This window comes from Lepisosteus oculatus, chromosome 4, assembly GCF_040954835.1.
Source record: "Lepisosteus oculatus isolate fLepOcu1 chromosome 4, fLepOcu1.hap2, whole genome shotgun sequence".
In the NCBI taxonomy this organism is placed as follows: Eukaryota; Metazoa; Chordata; class Actinopteri; order Semionotiformes; family Lepisosteidae; genus Lepisosteus; species Lepisosteus oculatus.
This window is the reverse complement of record NC_090699.1, coordinates 36931384-36949493: the sequence shown is the minus strand read 5'-3', so window position 1 is coordinate 36949493 and position 18110 is coordinate 36931384. Positions and strand designations below refer to the sequence as shown.

Below are 18110 nucleotides of genomic sequence, written 5' to 3'. Positions count from 1 at the left end.
CAGTCCATGAGACAGTGAACGGGGGAGACAAAGAACGGCATCCAAATCCAAACAGGTCCAAAGGCAGGCCAGGGCACAGTCTGAGAGTCCATCAGCGAGTAATCCATCCTGGGATACGACAAGATTAAAATGCCCGGGAGGGGGGAACACACGGACAGACAAAACATGGAGGTCCAAGGGTGATGGGACGAGATCCTTCAGACCCCGGGCTCAGGAAGCGGGAGGTGTCGGGGATGAGGCCTATGCCCTCAGGAGACGGACGTAGCGTTTCCTGGTGCCAGACAGGCCTCATGACATCCTTACCCTGATGATGAGCCCCGAGGACTGGAGGAGCTAGACTTTAAATAATACACCTAAAAAGGTACACCTGGGGAGCTTAATCATAAGAACAATAACAGGAGTAGTTGAGTGCCCTCTAGGGAGGGATGTCAGGCGTGACAACAAGGACAGGGGCGTGTTCTCCAAAGACAGAACTGCAAGTTTAATGAGGGCCTTGTTGCCATTCAAGCAATTTGTGGACATGTAGGAAAATAGAAATCTTATTATATACAGTATAACAATGGAATGTTCTATTTTAAATCATTCCATTAATTATAGTGTACTATATATATTTCAAGTTTTTGTTTAGTATAATGCAAAGTGTATAATTTAGACAGATGGATGGATACATTTGTGTAAAACATATGCAGAATACAAATTACAATTTGAAATCCCTTTGCATTTATTCTGTTGGCCCTTTATAAATTATGTAAGCATTTTTACAATGTACTCCTCAAGTAATGTGGATGAGAGGCTGCCCTATGTATATTAAAATCTAACCGCAGTGTTCTCTTTGGCAATGAAACTCTCAATGTCCTCAGCTTTGCATTAGAGAGTAGGCACACTAAAGACAACTAGACCCACATTTGAAAATTTCTCTGACATTCTCAAAGGGTTTATCAATGAATATTTAACATTGGGTGAGCTATGTGCTTAACTTATTCACCTTGTTTTTACTTTATAAATTTACTGCAATGTTATCTTACTCAAGGGGACTTGTAAATTGTGATAGAAAAAGACTTCCTGTAGCCACTGTTGATATTTTACATACTGTAGCTCTCCTCCCACCCCCTGAAGCATAACTTGCATCACCGTGGGGCTCATTGCATTCTTTTTTATTAATCTCTGCATCTGATTGAGTGAAATACAAACCAAGACAGCACGAGGCTGTCTTTGGTTCAAAGTCTCGCACATCATTTATTGCAATGGACACAAGCGCCGTACAGGGTGTAAGAGAGCTCAATTTTGATAAAAGTCATTAAACTTTTAAACATTCACAGCCTCTTCAAAGAGAGCTTTATACTTTACAACCTGAAAAATGTTCTAGAAGTGTCAAACATGTCAAGTTTAGAAGTCATTTTAAAATGTTCTGACAGAGGAATAGCACAGTTAGCTTTTTGGTCATGACTCACATTCATTCAGACAAGAATGCTGTTCCTTCGTCCTGATTTTGTTACATATTGTAACAAAAGATTGTTGGGGACTATATTTTGGCATCAGACAATGATCACTGGCATTGAATATCACAAACTCACTGTTAGTGAGTGAGTTAACTCATGTGCCAGGGACTCTGGTCTCTGAGTAGAGAGAGAGCTTCAATGCTTATGATAGGGTTTTGGATTGAATTTGCATTACATTTTCCTGTATCTCAGCTGAGTTAAATAAAGACTTCCAAATATTACTCTTGTGAATTGTTCTCCATGTGGTACTTAAAGCATGGAAATTGATTTCAACAGCTGAAGGAAACCCTTAGGGCAAGCAAGATGTTTTTCAAACATTTTGAACATTTCTCTTGTTTTTTATTTTCTACATATACACTGTATACATTTTGAAATCATGTGGTATAGCATATCATAACATACTAAATTTACAGCTGTTAAACTGTTACTCAAACCTGTAACAGGTTATAAAATTGTTTTTTATAACATTTTCAAACATATATTACCTGAAGATATGGAATAATTAGCAGATTCTAAAAGAAGGTTTTGTTAAACTATTTTAGTATTTTTATTCCCTTTCGATTAAACAAATAATGACAACCTCTACATTCTCCCTCCTTTAATACAGTATCAGGGCTGAAAAGCAGACATGCAATTGGCTATATTAGCATTTCCACAGCTTGTGAAAACATCTTTGAGTTTATGTCTAGTTCTGACTCCAGTGAACACTAAGCTTCCATAATGAAGTGGAAGAAGCATTCTAGTTTACTTTCTAGTCTTTCATCTTACCTCCATAATGAGCTTTCTGTGACACTTCCCAGGTTAAAGTCATAGAGCTTTGTCAAGATGAGGATCACCTGAAAAACAGATAAGGAATATTAATTAATAAACTGATTTTTTATCCAGTACTCCCAAACATGATATAAAAGATTTCCCAGGAACACTGCAGTCAGACTCACTGCAGTCTCCATGTTTTCTCTGTTTACTTGGCTTTAACAAAATAATTATGTCTTAATAAGTGTTTGCCGCACATTCCTGTCTTGTGGCAAAAGCAAGACTTTCTTGACTGAACCACACATGAACATATAACAGACAATAACTAGTCCTTTCAGACAGAGCACAGTCAGAATCTGATGGAAATACTAGAGCAATGACCCAGTAATCAACAACAGAAGTGCCTACAAAGGTTGAGCAAGGTCAAGACACTAGCTACTGTACCTGCTCAGTTTACCAGTTTAAGCTTAGATTTTTCACATCCTCCATTATAAACAAGAACAGGATTTCTTCCACTCTTCCATTCTTACAGCTGAAGTTAATACAATTATTCTTTCATGGTCCCTTATATCTACTCTTTATTAGAACCAATCAGGAACTATGTGACAGAAATTCTCAGGCCAAACTGTCAACAGATACAAGCCCCCTTTGAAATTTTCTGAAGCATTTACAGGCTAAAGGAGCATAGCATTTAAAATTGAATTTTACCCACATCTTTTTTAATAGGTTACGTTGGCTATACTGCGGCAGTTGAATTTAAGTGCTGCAGCAAGTTTCTGATACTTGAGGACAATCTTCAACACAGTCTCTGTAAAATGTGGTACAGTAATAATTGCTTCTGAAACAGGATTTGAAATTAAAATGTGTCATCAATAATGCAAATTTTAAAAGCTTTGCAGTTTTTAAGACATCAGATAAATCTTGTGAAAGCATGTACAGTATTTGTTAATATACAGTACTTCTGGAAGGCTAGCTTAACAGTACTACACTGGCATCACTTTCTTGAAGTTCTTCTTTGAAGGACCCAGTATGCAACTGAGAAACAAAAGAAAAGCTTTATGCAAAAAGAACTTACACAGACAAAATTCCAGCTTCAACTTCACACATTAAGACTATGTTAATTTTAACAGAAGTTGATACAATCAAATGATCCATGTTGCAATTGAAGGTCAACAACTTTCTGGGGCATTACCAAAATTGATTAGATAATTTACTTTATTTATTTCCAACCAGACATGCTGCTACAACAGCCTCTGTCTATCATTCCAGTAATTCCATCTTTGTCACATCATAATTTTACATCAAGACCTCAAGACCAGCAAAGGCTAAAAGGTATATAAGAAACAGAACCCCGACAAAATATTTTAAATTATTTTTTCCTTTTTGAATTCATCCCTTCTCATTAATGCTAAATCATTCAAAATACTTAGGACCAGCAATAAGTGCTGCTGTGATTCCAAAGATACTGTATATGAACCATACATAGAGTATACAGTACACATTGTCATAGGACTCAGCCAGTAGCACATTATTATTCAATGTACTGTATATTACTGCTGAACACATAACCAGTTACACAGAACACTGGGGATTAAGATTAAAAATCATTTGGGTTAATGTTTAATTTTTCAGCATTACATTCTAGTGGTTTCTTTCTTTTCTTTCTTTAGTAATATGATGCTGCTCTTTTATCTTTGCATATACAGTATATATATTTCACATATTCCTTTATTTCACAGGTTAAATGTCCCATTCTATCTCAATCTTAAAGTCAGTATCAAGCAGGAGACTATCCCAACAAGGTGGGGTCAGGGCTGGCACTAAAGGGGGTGCAATGGGTGCAACTGAACCCGGGCCCAGATTTTGAATTCCCGAAAACCAATGGCCGTCGTTTCACACCGCCCAATTATGTGTGTATAATCAACAAAGTGTATAGTGTATTTTGTCAACAAAGATATGAAATCTGCGTTTCCAAACACAGTGATAGCATGTAAAGTGTTTTTCACATTTCTAGTTGCTGTCGCCAGTGCTGAATGCTCGTTTAGCAAACTGAAATTGATCAAAACACACAGTATCTAAGGTCCACCATGTCACAGGAAAGACTCTCAGCTCTGACTTTGTTGTGTATAGAGAACAGCAGCGCAAGGCAGGTGGAAATCAGCAATATTATCACTATGTTTGCTGCGACAAAAGCGTAATGGGTCAAGTTGTAAGGTAGGTCCATGTTTTTCACTTTTAAATAACTAATTACTAAGTATCAAGTTCAAGATCTTGGCCCATTTTAATTTTGCTCTTTTGCTCTGTGTGCACTGGCAGAGGGAGAAGGAAGCCGTGGGGGGGGACTTTTGTATTTACTTGCACCCGGGCCCAAGTATGGGATGCGCCAGCCCTGGGGGGGTATACGTTGGATGGGATGTCACATCCATAAGACACAAACATAGACATACGCACACTTGCCCAGGGCCAATTATAGGTATATATTTGGATTGTTGTAGAAAACTCAAGCACTCCTAGGAAACCCACACAAACAGCACCCCAGGTACAGAATTGAACTCAGTGCCCCACCACTGAGAGACAGCAATAGTAACCACTGTGCCACCATGTCACCCAGACAAAGTCTTGGATGCATCTTTCAAAATAGAAAGCAAAAACTTTTTCCTAGAAAGTTATCTGTATTGCACAAAAGAGTCAGAAATATAGGGGGGTGGCAAGAAGCAGGCCATAAAAAAACACATAGCGAGACAATATTCTAAAAGAAAGGACAAGCACTATAGAGAAATAAGTTGTAGAAAGTGATATTTCAATTTAACTTCAAAGATATGGGAAATGAGAATCATTAGAATTCATGGTGTGCTTATTTTATTTTGAAATGAATGCAAATGAAAAGCCGAGGATGATGTGGAAGTCATTTTACCTTTCAATACTGTTTATATTTCCATAACTACTGAGTATTAAGGATTCAAGTTAATGCAGTTGCAGAAAAGATTCATATATTCAGTTAACAATATTCATATCAAAGATCATTAACGGCAATAAAGTTTATTTAGGAAAATCCACATTAATTTAAAAAACAAATTCTGAAAAAAGATTAAATCTGTAACACATTGTAATTTTATTACACAGGTATGCAGGTTTTAATTCTAAGATTTAAATTTACCCGTGATTTATTGGGAATGTACTATACATAGTGCTATAGATATTTTATATCGATAATGAATATAATGTAATTGTATTTATGTCTCTAGTTTGGTTAGCACTGTTACTGGGCAATGAACTTTCTCTGGAATAAAAACTCCATTAGCATATCTAAATGCATTATATCCATGAAGACAAATTGAAAAGGCCAAAATCAATTTCAAATACTGTTTTAGTTTATCAACACCGAAGTTAACATTAATGACTTTTTGAAAAATCTCCACAAACCTCTGTTCCACCTTCAAGCTGTCAGCAATTTAATTTTATTAGCTTCAGATTGCTGATGTCTATCACAAAAGGCCAATGGCATCCATTGCCAAATGTTAACCTGGCAATAAGCACAGTAAATTAAAATTGCACATGAACTGTGAACTGAGTCTACATGCTTCTCTAAAAGTAACTCATCAGTCCCTGCAATGCAAAATGTCAGACTACTGCAATTAGTCTGTCCATTCTTAACATAATACATTACACAAACTTATGAATACTTCTATCTCCACAGGATAAGATGGAAACGTTGCCCAAATTAAATCAATTGCAGAGCTACAAATAATCACAAAACAACAATTTGCATTTAAATATGATACTTCATTCATGGCGATTTGTCCAGGTTTTAATTTAATAATGAGCTCTAAAAATAATGAAATCATGTAGCCCAGATGGGGGGTTGGTGTTGATCATTATCCAAGTGTGATAAAGCCTTCGGCCCAATACAAGTGTCAACTGCAAAGTAATTACTATACCACATCAGGGTGACATTTTAATTAGACAGAGAAATGTTTTATCACTTTCTCTAGACTGAAGACCCAAATCTACTATAATTTCTTTTCATTTCTCAGCATTTCTGCTACCTCAGCTTCAAATGTAATGTCTCATATAATATGAGGATGACTGCACATTTGAAAAGTATGTAGTGATTACTGCAAGTGGCTTTATTCCTAAATAATCACTCTGTATTTTATGTACTATTATGACATCTGGGTTCATTCATTCATTCCAGTTTTGAAGTTTTTCATTGTGTATTCTCCTAAATTCTTGGCTGTTTTGTGTACTTGTTTTTGATAGAATCATAAACTTATTGTAGCCTCTATTTCTAAAGATAGCACTCAGGACAGACAGAAGGCTTGCAATTATCCATATGATATGAATTGTACAAGCATGATTACAGCATATCAAGATTCCTTAAACACCGAAATATGTAGTGTAGGAACTGCCTTCTGAGATTTAATTAGTCTGCACCATCCATATGAGAATGCTTCACATTTTTTTTTTGTGTGTAGGTCTAGGCCACCTTTAAACTTGTGAAAAAAAGACAGCTGTGCCTTACTGTGAGCATTTCTGTTGAGTATTTTCACTGTAAGATCCAGGCTTCAGTATACCATACACTCTTGAAACACCATAAACCTGAAAGGTTTTCCTTGCAAAGTGCTAAAAACCTTAAAGCCGTTCCTTATACATAATCTATATAGAGTACTATATGTATTTAATAAAATATGTATGTATAAAATGCTATTTGGATTTCCAGTAAATACAACCAGACGGTCGTAGTCAGCAGGATTCAAATCTGCACGGGAAGACCCCAGTGGATTTCAAGGCCATCGCCTTAACCACTCGGCCACGACTACACACATGTATATATAATACATTCTAAATCCTGATGCATTTCTAAAAACAGGATGAAGATGAATGAATCTAATGTATTTATTTACATCCAAAAAAAGTTTTTGTTGTACTTCTAAAGCCTTTATTATAAATTCAGGCCTTTCCTAGTATGAGACAAAAGCAAACTTAAAGACAACATTAGAAACTGATGTACAGTAGCAAGATATAATGAAGATACATACTGTATAGAGAGAGAGAGGAGAGATAGGATTAAGAACCTGAGAACTGTATAGGTGCAAGAGAATAAAAATAAATTGTAGACTGACATTTATTAACAGAACTGGAGAAAGAAAGACAATTACATTGTGATACAGATAATTCTTCTGTTGTGTTTATTCTATTAAACAAAAAAAGCCTGCATATTTCATACCTGAAACAATTAAACTTGTATTCGATGGGCTATCAGAATGTTGGTTATCACCGATTCTTCAACAAGACTATAGGAAAATCAATGGAAATCTTGCGACATGTAGAACATGCATTTCTGCATTTGGGCATAAAGAATTCCTGTTCCTGTTAAAAAACAATTTCTGGTGACTTTACATTAACGTTCAGCATGCAGGGGGAGAACATATAATCTGGTGTTGGCTTGCCTATGTAGGACTTGTTTGTCTGGTAGTGCAGCTTAGGGGACCTTCACACACAAAAAAACTGTCCAATAGGTTTCCTGGTCCTTAATTTGAAAATAAAACAGAAATAAAAAGAAGTTTTCACAATAATAACAACCAACTTACTACAAAAAATTAAAGATTGACATACTCAGATTCTGATACAAACTCAAAACTAATCAAACTCCATGTGAGAATAAGTAATACAATTGCATAATTGTATAATTGTGATCACACCCAAGTATACTATATTACAAGTCTTTGAGATCCTAATTTCTGTCAGACAGGCTGCACTTATAGTCTTTTCCTAGGCTGGTGTGTAACATATGTATTTTTTACATTTAGCAAGAAGAACTCCAAACCAAGGTTGAATAATTTGAGAAAGTATGTTTCTTCTAACGACAGACAGGTTGACTCATGTTATACCTGAACATTGACTAGCTTCCCAGAAACCTAAAGAGGACTCAGCCATGATCTAGGCAGGAATCACACATTGATGAGTCTCTGGACTTGGACTATGCATTATTTCTTATAGACCTTCACTGTGGTTTACTAGTGTAAAAACAGAATAATAAATCTATGACAAAAAAACTCTTCAGTAATGGCATACAGTATAACTGTTGAATTATGGATGGTTTCTGTCATATCTGGTAAAAATAAAAATCAAGTTGTCATTATTAGTATGATACAGTACATGTACTTTTAGATCCATTGTAATTGTGCTAACGTTCTTCACGACATAAAAAGATTTAAGTAAATACAAAGCTCATCTTCAATTTTTTCAAATTTCAGACAGTTCAGCCATTTTGGCACTAACTCTTATGCATCCGCCTTATTGAAAGTTTGGCTGTCCTGCTATCTGTGTCCTTTTGTGATCCTGACGGGTGCAGAGAACAGTATACTACTGTATATGTGGATTAACCACAACACTGTACAATTTCTTGATGACATCTCCAGACATGAATTTCATGCTCTTAGCTATGTATCTACTGTAAATGTCTAGTTTATCTTTTTTAAATTGCAAAAGACATATGCTAAATGTACTTATTAACTGCAACAAAAGGTTCAATCACCAATAGGGAAAGGTGTAATCAGTAAAAGCAACCTCTAGCTATATAATGTCAGGTGTCATTTTCTCTCTTTGCTAAACCATGAGAAATGGTGTTAATCAAGACCAGCTTCAGAAAAATATGTAACAATATGCCACTGAGGCCACCTTAGAACCACACAAAATGGCAGGTTGGCAGACAGATTACTGTATTCTTCATTACTTCCCTTTCAAATCTGAGTCAACAGAGGAGGAAGGTTCAAGACTTTCTTCACAGACAATGTGTTGCTTATGCTCTCTTCTAGCTTCCAAATGCCATATTGTAACAGATGAGTATAAAAATGATACAGTGTGCCTGCAGTGGCCCCTAATTTAAATCAATGCAAACAGTGATCATTCATTACACTGGAATAGAACTGCATATCAGTTCAAATGTCAGTGAAATATATCCTTGTAATGTCCATGAAGGAAAATCTTGATTTCTTTATTAAAAGATACCAATTGACTTTATTACCTTCAGATGTGCTTCACCTTCAGAAATCAGATATGTGAAGCCTCTTCTTGTTTAATATTTATCAAGCTGAAATTAAATAATGTTTGATAGTCATGAGCCATTGATTGTGTGACTTTGAAGTTGGTTTCTGATGAATAATTGTTTCAGAACAACTTAGCACAAGTACTGTGATTTAAACTGAGATAAAGAACAGCAAACACTTTATTCTTATAAATAAGCACTATACTGAGAGTGGTTTTCTGCCGTGGTTTCTTTTTAATTTATTTTGTGTTTGTGGCAGATTAATAAATCTCACAGGAGAAAAATTACACATTGTCGCCTTTTGTCTTTAACAGCCTATCAACATACTGCAGAGTGCGCTAAACTGACACAATTGGCAACAATGGTATTTATCATTCACACCTACAGTTTTCCCTGTAATGATGTTCCATAAACAGCTTTAAAGTTAATCTGACACACAAAATGAAAAAGGATGCTGTTTCCTCAGAACTACAGAAATGAACCATGTCCTTCACAGGTTATATAAGGAACGTTCTTGCTGCTGTTTTAAAGCAAAGCAGTAGGTATATTCTGTAACTCAAAGCTATGTTGAGACCTTCGGGTTGCTGTTATCAGGATTTACGATAAGAGTTTTAAACTTAATAGATTTGAATTTTATGATGCATTAAGTTCTCATGACTTCGGATCTGGCACAGGTTTTTTTCTAAATGATGTAAATATTTGAAATCTTATGTGATGTACTTGGCTTAGATCATTTCTTTTATGAGTTCTTAACATAGTGGAATTGCTCTTACAAATTGCATTATGGACATGCCTCGTCTTGTAACTCTGAAATGTTTTGCTTTGATATTTCTAAGGTTAAACAATGGTATACAGTAGCTGAGGGTGGCACAGTGGTTAGCATTGCTCTCACAGTGCTGGGGCCTTGGGTTCTACTCCAGACCTGGGGAGATATCTGTGTGGAGTTTGCTTGTCTCCTCGTGTTCGTGTGGGGTTCCTCCTGACGCTCAGGTTCCCTCCCACGATCAAAAGACATACTGACAGGTTAATTGTCTTCTGGGAAAAACAAACCCTGTGACAGACTGGAGTCCTATTCAGGGTTTATCCTGCCCTGTGCTCGTTGCTTGCCGGGATGGGCTCCATTAAAGAAGGGGGAACATTTCTACAACACATATCTCACAAACAACAAAACTGCATAATGACTAAAATGTTTAACTGATGTGAAAGAAGTCTGACACACATGTTAATATTTTGATTAAAATAATAAGTTCTAATTGTTGGAAAGTAATTGTTTTGTGTGACACTGCCTTTGAAATTCTACAGCTGTTTGTCTTTGGCTTCCTTGTGGGACTAATCCTCTTATACACCCAAAGACAATGGCATGTAAATCAGAGAATGTCTCTCCTGTCAACAGCATCTTGCTATTCTGGAAGGGATACTCTCAAGTCCAGCCCAGAAAATGGACTATTGTAACACTGACATGTTACTATAGCAACATCAGTGCTTGCTTTGGAATCACATTGTTTTTCATCCTGACAGTATATAAGAAAGAACAAACCCTGTATTCTCAGGGATCTCCCAGCAGCTTCACAAAACTAATACATGGATGTAGTTTAAAAATCTGAATTAAAGACTGCTCTTCATTTGCAATACACTCTCTGACATCTGTCATTGCGCATGCTGAACATGTGTTGGAACAGTAGAAGAGAGAGTTTGATCAGTTTTTTTATGATGCTCTCAGGCCAGTTTTTGTTAGTTGGGCAGAATTAAATACACAGGGTCTAAACAGAATTTTAGGAAGAAGATTAGAGAACTTGAGTATATGAATTCACTTTCGTTATTACATAAAAGGTCTTATTTCTCAACCATATAGAAATAAATATATCCACTGTGTTCTGCAGCAGAAAAAAGGTCTTAGTTATCCTTTAAATACATTTTGGTTTATCATAAACCACTCCAAATGGAGTTAGAAATGCTATAGATTTATTTGAAATAAACTTTTATGGAGTCAACAAAAACATTGACCTGTTTTTGAGTCTGATGAGCCTAGATATACTGTAGAGATGATCCAAGCCAACTCAATCTGTGCACTAGGTCACAGACCTCTGGTGAATCCAGTGACAGAAGTGGATTACCGGGAGCACTAATGGGGCTCTGGCCTGGAAGAAGAAAGAACCAAATGCTCATCAAGCCAGTCCAAAGTGCACAGAAGAAGTAAAAATCCCAAAAATCCTTTTGCAGCTGCACGCCTCAAACATATTTATGTGTATCACCAGTAAGGAATAAATGGTATTTCTAAAAGGAAATAAGTAAATATACAACCATATTAGAAACTGGCATGTCTACCCAATATTTACAGCATCCAGCCTTTCCTAAACTCCACATGGGTAATTGCTAAGCCAGAGAAGATAAGCTACAGTATGAAGTTTTCTATATTCATCCCCACTTTCCACATACTATGTTCTGTCTGTATCATGTCTTTTTTCATTCTCCTTCATCTTTGGCACAGGGGTTGATTACGAGGGTTATTTGTACATTTCCCTGAGGCTGAAGTAACATTTACTATTCACAGACCCACATGTCACTGACCGTACCTTCTGGCGTAATGTGACACAAAAACAGAAGGGCAGCTGATTAACATGGAGCAAGGGTCTGAAACTCTTAATTAAGTTTGAGCTGCCTCCCGTCAAGGGTTGAAATCTATGGAGAATATCTACAAAAACAACCTTTGAAACTTACTTCTGGGTTGCAGAGAGTGTGTCATATAGTTTATTTCTCAACTAGATATAATTAAAAACTCAATACATTGTCTTTTTTGTGAAGAGATCTGGCTCTCCCACAGCAGAAAACACCAAGGGAGAATGTGCAGTCAAGCATCAGAGAGATGATCCATGTGTTCTAAACGACGCAGCCCAGCAGTTATGTATGACTCTTAGGTGATTCCCATTAACACTTGAGAAGATAGTGTCATCAGAGCAGTTTTGGTCCCATGTGTATTTTTATTTTATAGCTACCTGATTAATTGCAGGCATTTAAAAAAACTCCTGAGGAATTTACAATACATGCTTTGTTTTCTTAATTTGGCAATTAATATCCTTCAGCAAAAACAATAAAGGAATGCTTCTTCTGCTCTAAAGATAACCAAGGAAGGTAAATAATGTCACATGCAAAATATATTTTCACCCCTGTTTATTAAATATGCAACAGTACATAATTTACATGAGTATGACATTATGAGAGTCTATCATGCACATGCAGAAAATGTTAGAGGTCACCTGCTCTTTTAAAATTTCTAGTTATCTTCTGAGCAGGACAAAAAAAAGTGCCAAATTTGTGGTGAGAAATGTATGCTTGTAGGTCTGCTTGCATAAAAAGCACACAGGTTCACTGATAGCAAACAAACTAAAGTGATTCTACAACTCAGTGAAAGATGGATCACACTCCGAGAAACCTGATAGCAATGAAATATTAGGGCATTTAGAGTCCTTGTATTTATCATTGCCAGACACCAGCTATTGCTACTGATCACAAGAAAGTACCTATGGTCAACTGGCCCCTTTCAACTGTGTTGAACAGCCCATGTTTCCCAAGGAACTGCTTCTGCACAACAACAAATACATTTATAACAAACCCGGGCATTATATAAAAGACTCAAAAATTATTAGAATCATCAGACATCATTTCAGTGCTGCCGAGAATTAATTTAGTTTGGCCTACAATAGTAATGTTATAGTTAACTGGTGGGAGGATATATCACTCTAGTCAAAATGGAGAACAGTCCCAAGGAGGTTAGAGAAAGGTGGTATTTTCTGAAGAATCCCAACGTTTTGGTTGCATTAGTATAATGGAGCGACAGGAGTCAGCTTTTTGACAGCAGTCTTAATGAACAGTATTGTGTTGACCTCTTAAGGTCTTTTGCTCAGAAGGCAAAACAAATGTAATAAATAAAAGTAATAAATTAGCATTTCAACACAATGCTGATTGTCCCCATATGATGGGGTCACATTTTAGTTTTGTCTGATTCTACTTACCTGTGGTTGGGCAGATGAGTAGATGTGCACATCAAGGTAAACCTCAAGCCCCAAACTGTTGTTACTGATCTGGTAATTGTTAGGCAGATTACATGGTAAAGATCTGTGGTTTATGTGCAATCTGTTCACCAACACAATTGTATGCCCATTATTCAGCTAAAAAGGATACTTGAACATTCCAAATTATCCATACCACATGTGACTTTTAAACAGTAAAACTTGCATTTTTAAATTAGCTATAAAATCCTCCTGAACTCCTAAAGACTGGAGACATTTTCAAATTTTCAATAAAGCAATGACTAATGAAGATTTTAAATCTCATCTCTAAATGCTGGGTGCTGCTGTGAACGTAAGGTCTGAAAGCTAATAATAACAATAATCTCTAAAAGAGAAATGAACATGAATGTGCAACAGAAAGTATCTTGTCTCTTGTGCCATTTTATTTTTGGTTTTGCAGAAACAAATAATCTGAGTATACTACAATATGTTCTTCTTTTATTAACAATGAGAGTACCTATACAAAAGTAAACCATAAATAACTCCAATTGCTAATTTCCAACTAATCTTTGTTGCTGTTTACAGTGTTTCACCAAATATCATATAAAAATATCAAACCTATTTTTCCAAAACAGCGATTCGGTAGGTACAGTATAAAGGACACCTTGAGCTATTACTGTATGGTACAGTATTTTACTGTATGGTAAGTTATTTTCTAGCTGTGCACATCTATGCACTGCTAGAGCAGAAACTGCAGCCAAGGTGTAGTTAAGTCAAATATAATGTCTCTTTAAAAATGACAGCTCACCTTTTGTTCAGGATGTTAGTACCAGTGACATAGGAAATCGTTTTTTAGGGACTGGGGGGCTTACATACAGTTACTGGGTAACCTTTTATCAATTACGTTTGATCAAATAGGTTGTCCTGCATATTAATTAAGATGTATACAGTGTGAAAGAAAAATAAAAAGATCACTGCCAAAAAAACAATAACACAATCCAATTAAAAAAGTTAAATTAATGGATATTGATCAAACTTGGATTCATAATGAGCTATTTTGCAATTTGTTATTTGCTATAAACCAATTATAATACAATGAGTTTTTGCAATGAGTAGACTGTTCCATGGTTCTCTTCTACATTAAGCTATCAGAGATCATTTCAAATGAAGATCTTAATAAGGACATATTGGAAGAGCTTGTCTTTACATGCACTGTTAAAAAAACCCTTATCATTGTGGAGAAAAGTATACAAAAGGGACAGTTTATATTTGGGCTGTTTGCTCAAGGATTTAAAGCCATAATCCTTCAGTGTATATGACCTGCATTTTTTATTCCACACATTAGTGAAATTAAAGGGAAAGTTTTTAAACTTTTTTTCATAAAATTAGTATTAGTGTATAGCTGAAAACTCCTATATACAGTATTTATTATAGAACACTCAACATAAAATAAATACACATTAAAAACAAACAATTGTCCTACTGTAGCTGTACAACAACACATACAATACACACATCTTGCTCTGCCTATATTACACTGTCATTTACATTTTTCTTGCACAAAGGCATTCTAAAATGCCTCCCTGAAGGTACAATAGCAGTTTAAAATGGGAATGAAAAGGGTGAGAGGGGTCATCAACGATAAGCTGAGCTTTCCTTTGAACTGCTATATAATACAACTCTTTTAGCTGTTTCTGTGTGCTTGACCTATTATTTTACTAGCAAACTCACCCCAAACTAGTTTTAACTCCTCCCACACCCTTTTAACGTCATAAACAAATATATGTTAACTAGCCTTCTTAAGAATGCTATTGGTATTCTCTGCAAAGTTTAAATGTTTTTCTAATATTCTTCTTAGGTATTTGAAACCCGGAACAACCTCCACGGGCTGATTAATAAGGGAGGTATGTTGAAAATCTAACATACTACTATCACTTTTCTTTGGTTTTATCAGCATTGACATGAAACATGCTTGACCGACACCACCATTCCAATTTACTTTGAAATGTTCAAAGTAATTCTCAACTCCTTTTCTGTCATCTCCAGTAAACAATCCTACTAGAGCCACATTCCCCAGCCCTGTGGAACACCAGTATTTAAAACAATTTCATTTGAAAATGTATTGTTAATAAGAACCCACTGTGGCCAATCTCTTAGAAAATCCTTAATCCGTTTTATAAGCCTCCCATCAACATCCAAATCCAGCAGCCGTCCCAACAATATGTGGATCTGGACTGTATTAAATGTTTAAACTAAAATCAATAAATAAAATATGCGCATATGACTTTCCCTGGTGCAGATGAATAGCTGCTAAATTCACTAAAGTTAAAGCTCCATCTATAGTTCCCCTATGTTCATTATAAGCAAATTGAAAGGGTATCCAGTGTGTTGCTTTTATACTGTATGATACATACAGTAGCAATCTCAGGCAAGAAGGTTTACTGCACAGCAACATGGAGGGAATAGAGCAGATCAAGAAAATTCATTCACAATTCAAACTAAAGCATCCTGATTATTAGCCAAATAATATTTTTCTTTCAAATTGGAATTTGAGTTGCACACAGACCTCCATCACCATCTCTATTCACAAATTTATTAGCTGTAAAATATGTAAAGTGTATTAATTAGGCAATTGAGATCCGCCTCTATAAAAATAAATATCAACACCAATGAATTCACCAGGAATCTTTAACTACCATTTGCTAGAATTAATGAGCATATTTAAATGCAGAAAAGACAACAATATCAGATAAGTACAGTTTAACAAACGGATTTATTAAAATATATTTGTATACAGTTGTAAAACCTAATTAATAACTTTGTTGATGGTGAGGGGAATTCAAGTAATTAGGTCTGTGTCAACCTTTTATACTTTGTGTATTGTGAGTATAAAACACACATTAATTGCATTATTTTAGAGCATTAATAAATTTATTGGTATCATTAATAAGAGAAGACAACGTGCTCTTCATAATTATAAAAAAGATCCACAAGACAACTGAAAAGTCAAACCTCTGAGAAACAAAAAGCTTAGTTCTTGATTTCTAATATCCTGTATAATCATAATTTGTGGATGTGTTACCAGACACCATAGTCAGTCTCATTGCTTCATTTAATTTCCAATCGGAATCCATTGTAGTCACAGATGGCATTTTCACTGAGGTGATAATTGTCAGTATGAATCAACTGATTATTTATTTAATTGGAAGAACACAAACTACTACTATGTAATACAATTAATATAATCCAGGACAACAGTGTACTCTCAGTAACATTAATTGATGACTATTGGTTTAGTGAATGGATATTCTGGTCCACAGAAAAAAAAAACATGCCAGCTAAAGGTACACCAGCATTTCATTAGAACACATCTCTTTTGGTTTGGTTCTCCTTTGGTTTTGTTCACTGTATTTTAAATGTGTTTTCCTCACGCTCCATAATATAAGATTACAGGTAAAGATGTAGAATAAAACAAAATACCAAAGTATGGTATTGTGGGATGACATAATGGTTAGCGTGCTATTACATGAGAGTTCTTGAATCCTAGGCTCAGTTCTGGATTAGGGTACATTCTGTGTGGAGTGTGGATGTTTTTCTGTAGTCGTGCACATAATGAACGGTTGTGCCCTCTTGTCCCCACCTACTGTAGCACTTCTGGGACAGACTCCAGACTATTTTAATTCCTATCAGGAATAAGCAGCTTTCTGATAATGGATGGATGGACAGACAGCATTAAGTGATGAAGCATGGCAGTACATTACAGAGTGTATTTATCTGCTAAGCTTCCTAGAGACAATCAATACAACGCAGGTATTTCAGATTTATAGCCCTAATATTGCAATATTCCATGTAAAATTTGCAACAACTCAATAAAAGTATAAGAGAATAAAGTAATCTTAAATTGGAAATTCCATATGTTCCTCATATTCTTTTTAGACATGGTAAATGACAATTTTTTTTCTTTTAATAAACTACATTAAAATCTATCAATAGATACTCCCTCACACTAGTGTAAAAATATAGCCATAGTTATACTACAGATGTAGTTAAAGGCATAGATTATAATATATCCAAAGCCCCACCATGTCAACTGAATTCTGAACTTTGTATGCTGGAGAACATTCCTGGTATACAATACTTGTCTAAACCTTCATTCCGTCAGATTCATCAATTCTACAGCATTTGAGATTACTGTCTTTGAAATAAATGCAAAAGGGAATCAATGATGTTTAATATAATTCTAACTTTTTTTAGGCAACAGTATTACCTGTCTAATTAAGGGGCAGGATCTGTATTCACCAGTTACACTAAGAAGGAAATGCAAAGCCCACACTTCTCTTAAGTAGCTGCTGTTGCTCTTTTCCCTAAAGTCAAACATCACCTTTCTATAAATAGGGACCAGACAGGGGTTAATAAAGCTGTCAGACTTTACAATGAAGAATGACAGTTATAATAATGTGTGTATCCATTTAAATAATTCATCATTCCAGTTGAGGGCTCATTATCATGGGGAGATTACATTGCCTGCACTCATGCTGGAAATACCTTTAGGTCAGGTGTAAAGCGAGCTTGCGAGAGTGCAGTGTCTGCCCAATTAGGAGAAAACCGTTCCCTGAGAATTTCAATGCTTGTCTTCTAAAACAAAGGCAAGAAACCACTGATGGCTCCACTCAATTAAACATGGCACACCACACAATCCTTATGATTGTCATACTGCTTGTGTTCAGAGGGACAGTTGACAAACAAGAATCATGTGTTATTCCAAAGCATTGGTGATTAAAATTATCTTGTAGCCCAAATTGA

At 35.7% G+C, this 18110-nt stretch overlaps 1 protein-coding gene across 1 annotated transcript in view; it reads right to left on the bottom strand.

The window, feature by feature from the left end:
* Positions 1-18110, bottom strand: part of sorcs3a (sortilin related VPS10 domain containing receptor 3a) — a 273164-nt gene that overhangs the window by 168828 nt on the left and 86226 nt on the right. Inside the window, exon 2 of the mRNA XM_006630827.3 lies at positions 2268-2335. Coding sequence (XP_006630890.2) covers positions 2268-2335 — 68 coding nt within the window. The remainder of the gene's footprint in view (positions 1-2267; positions 2336-18110) is intronic.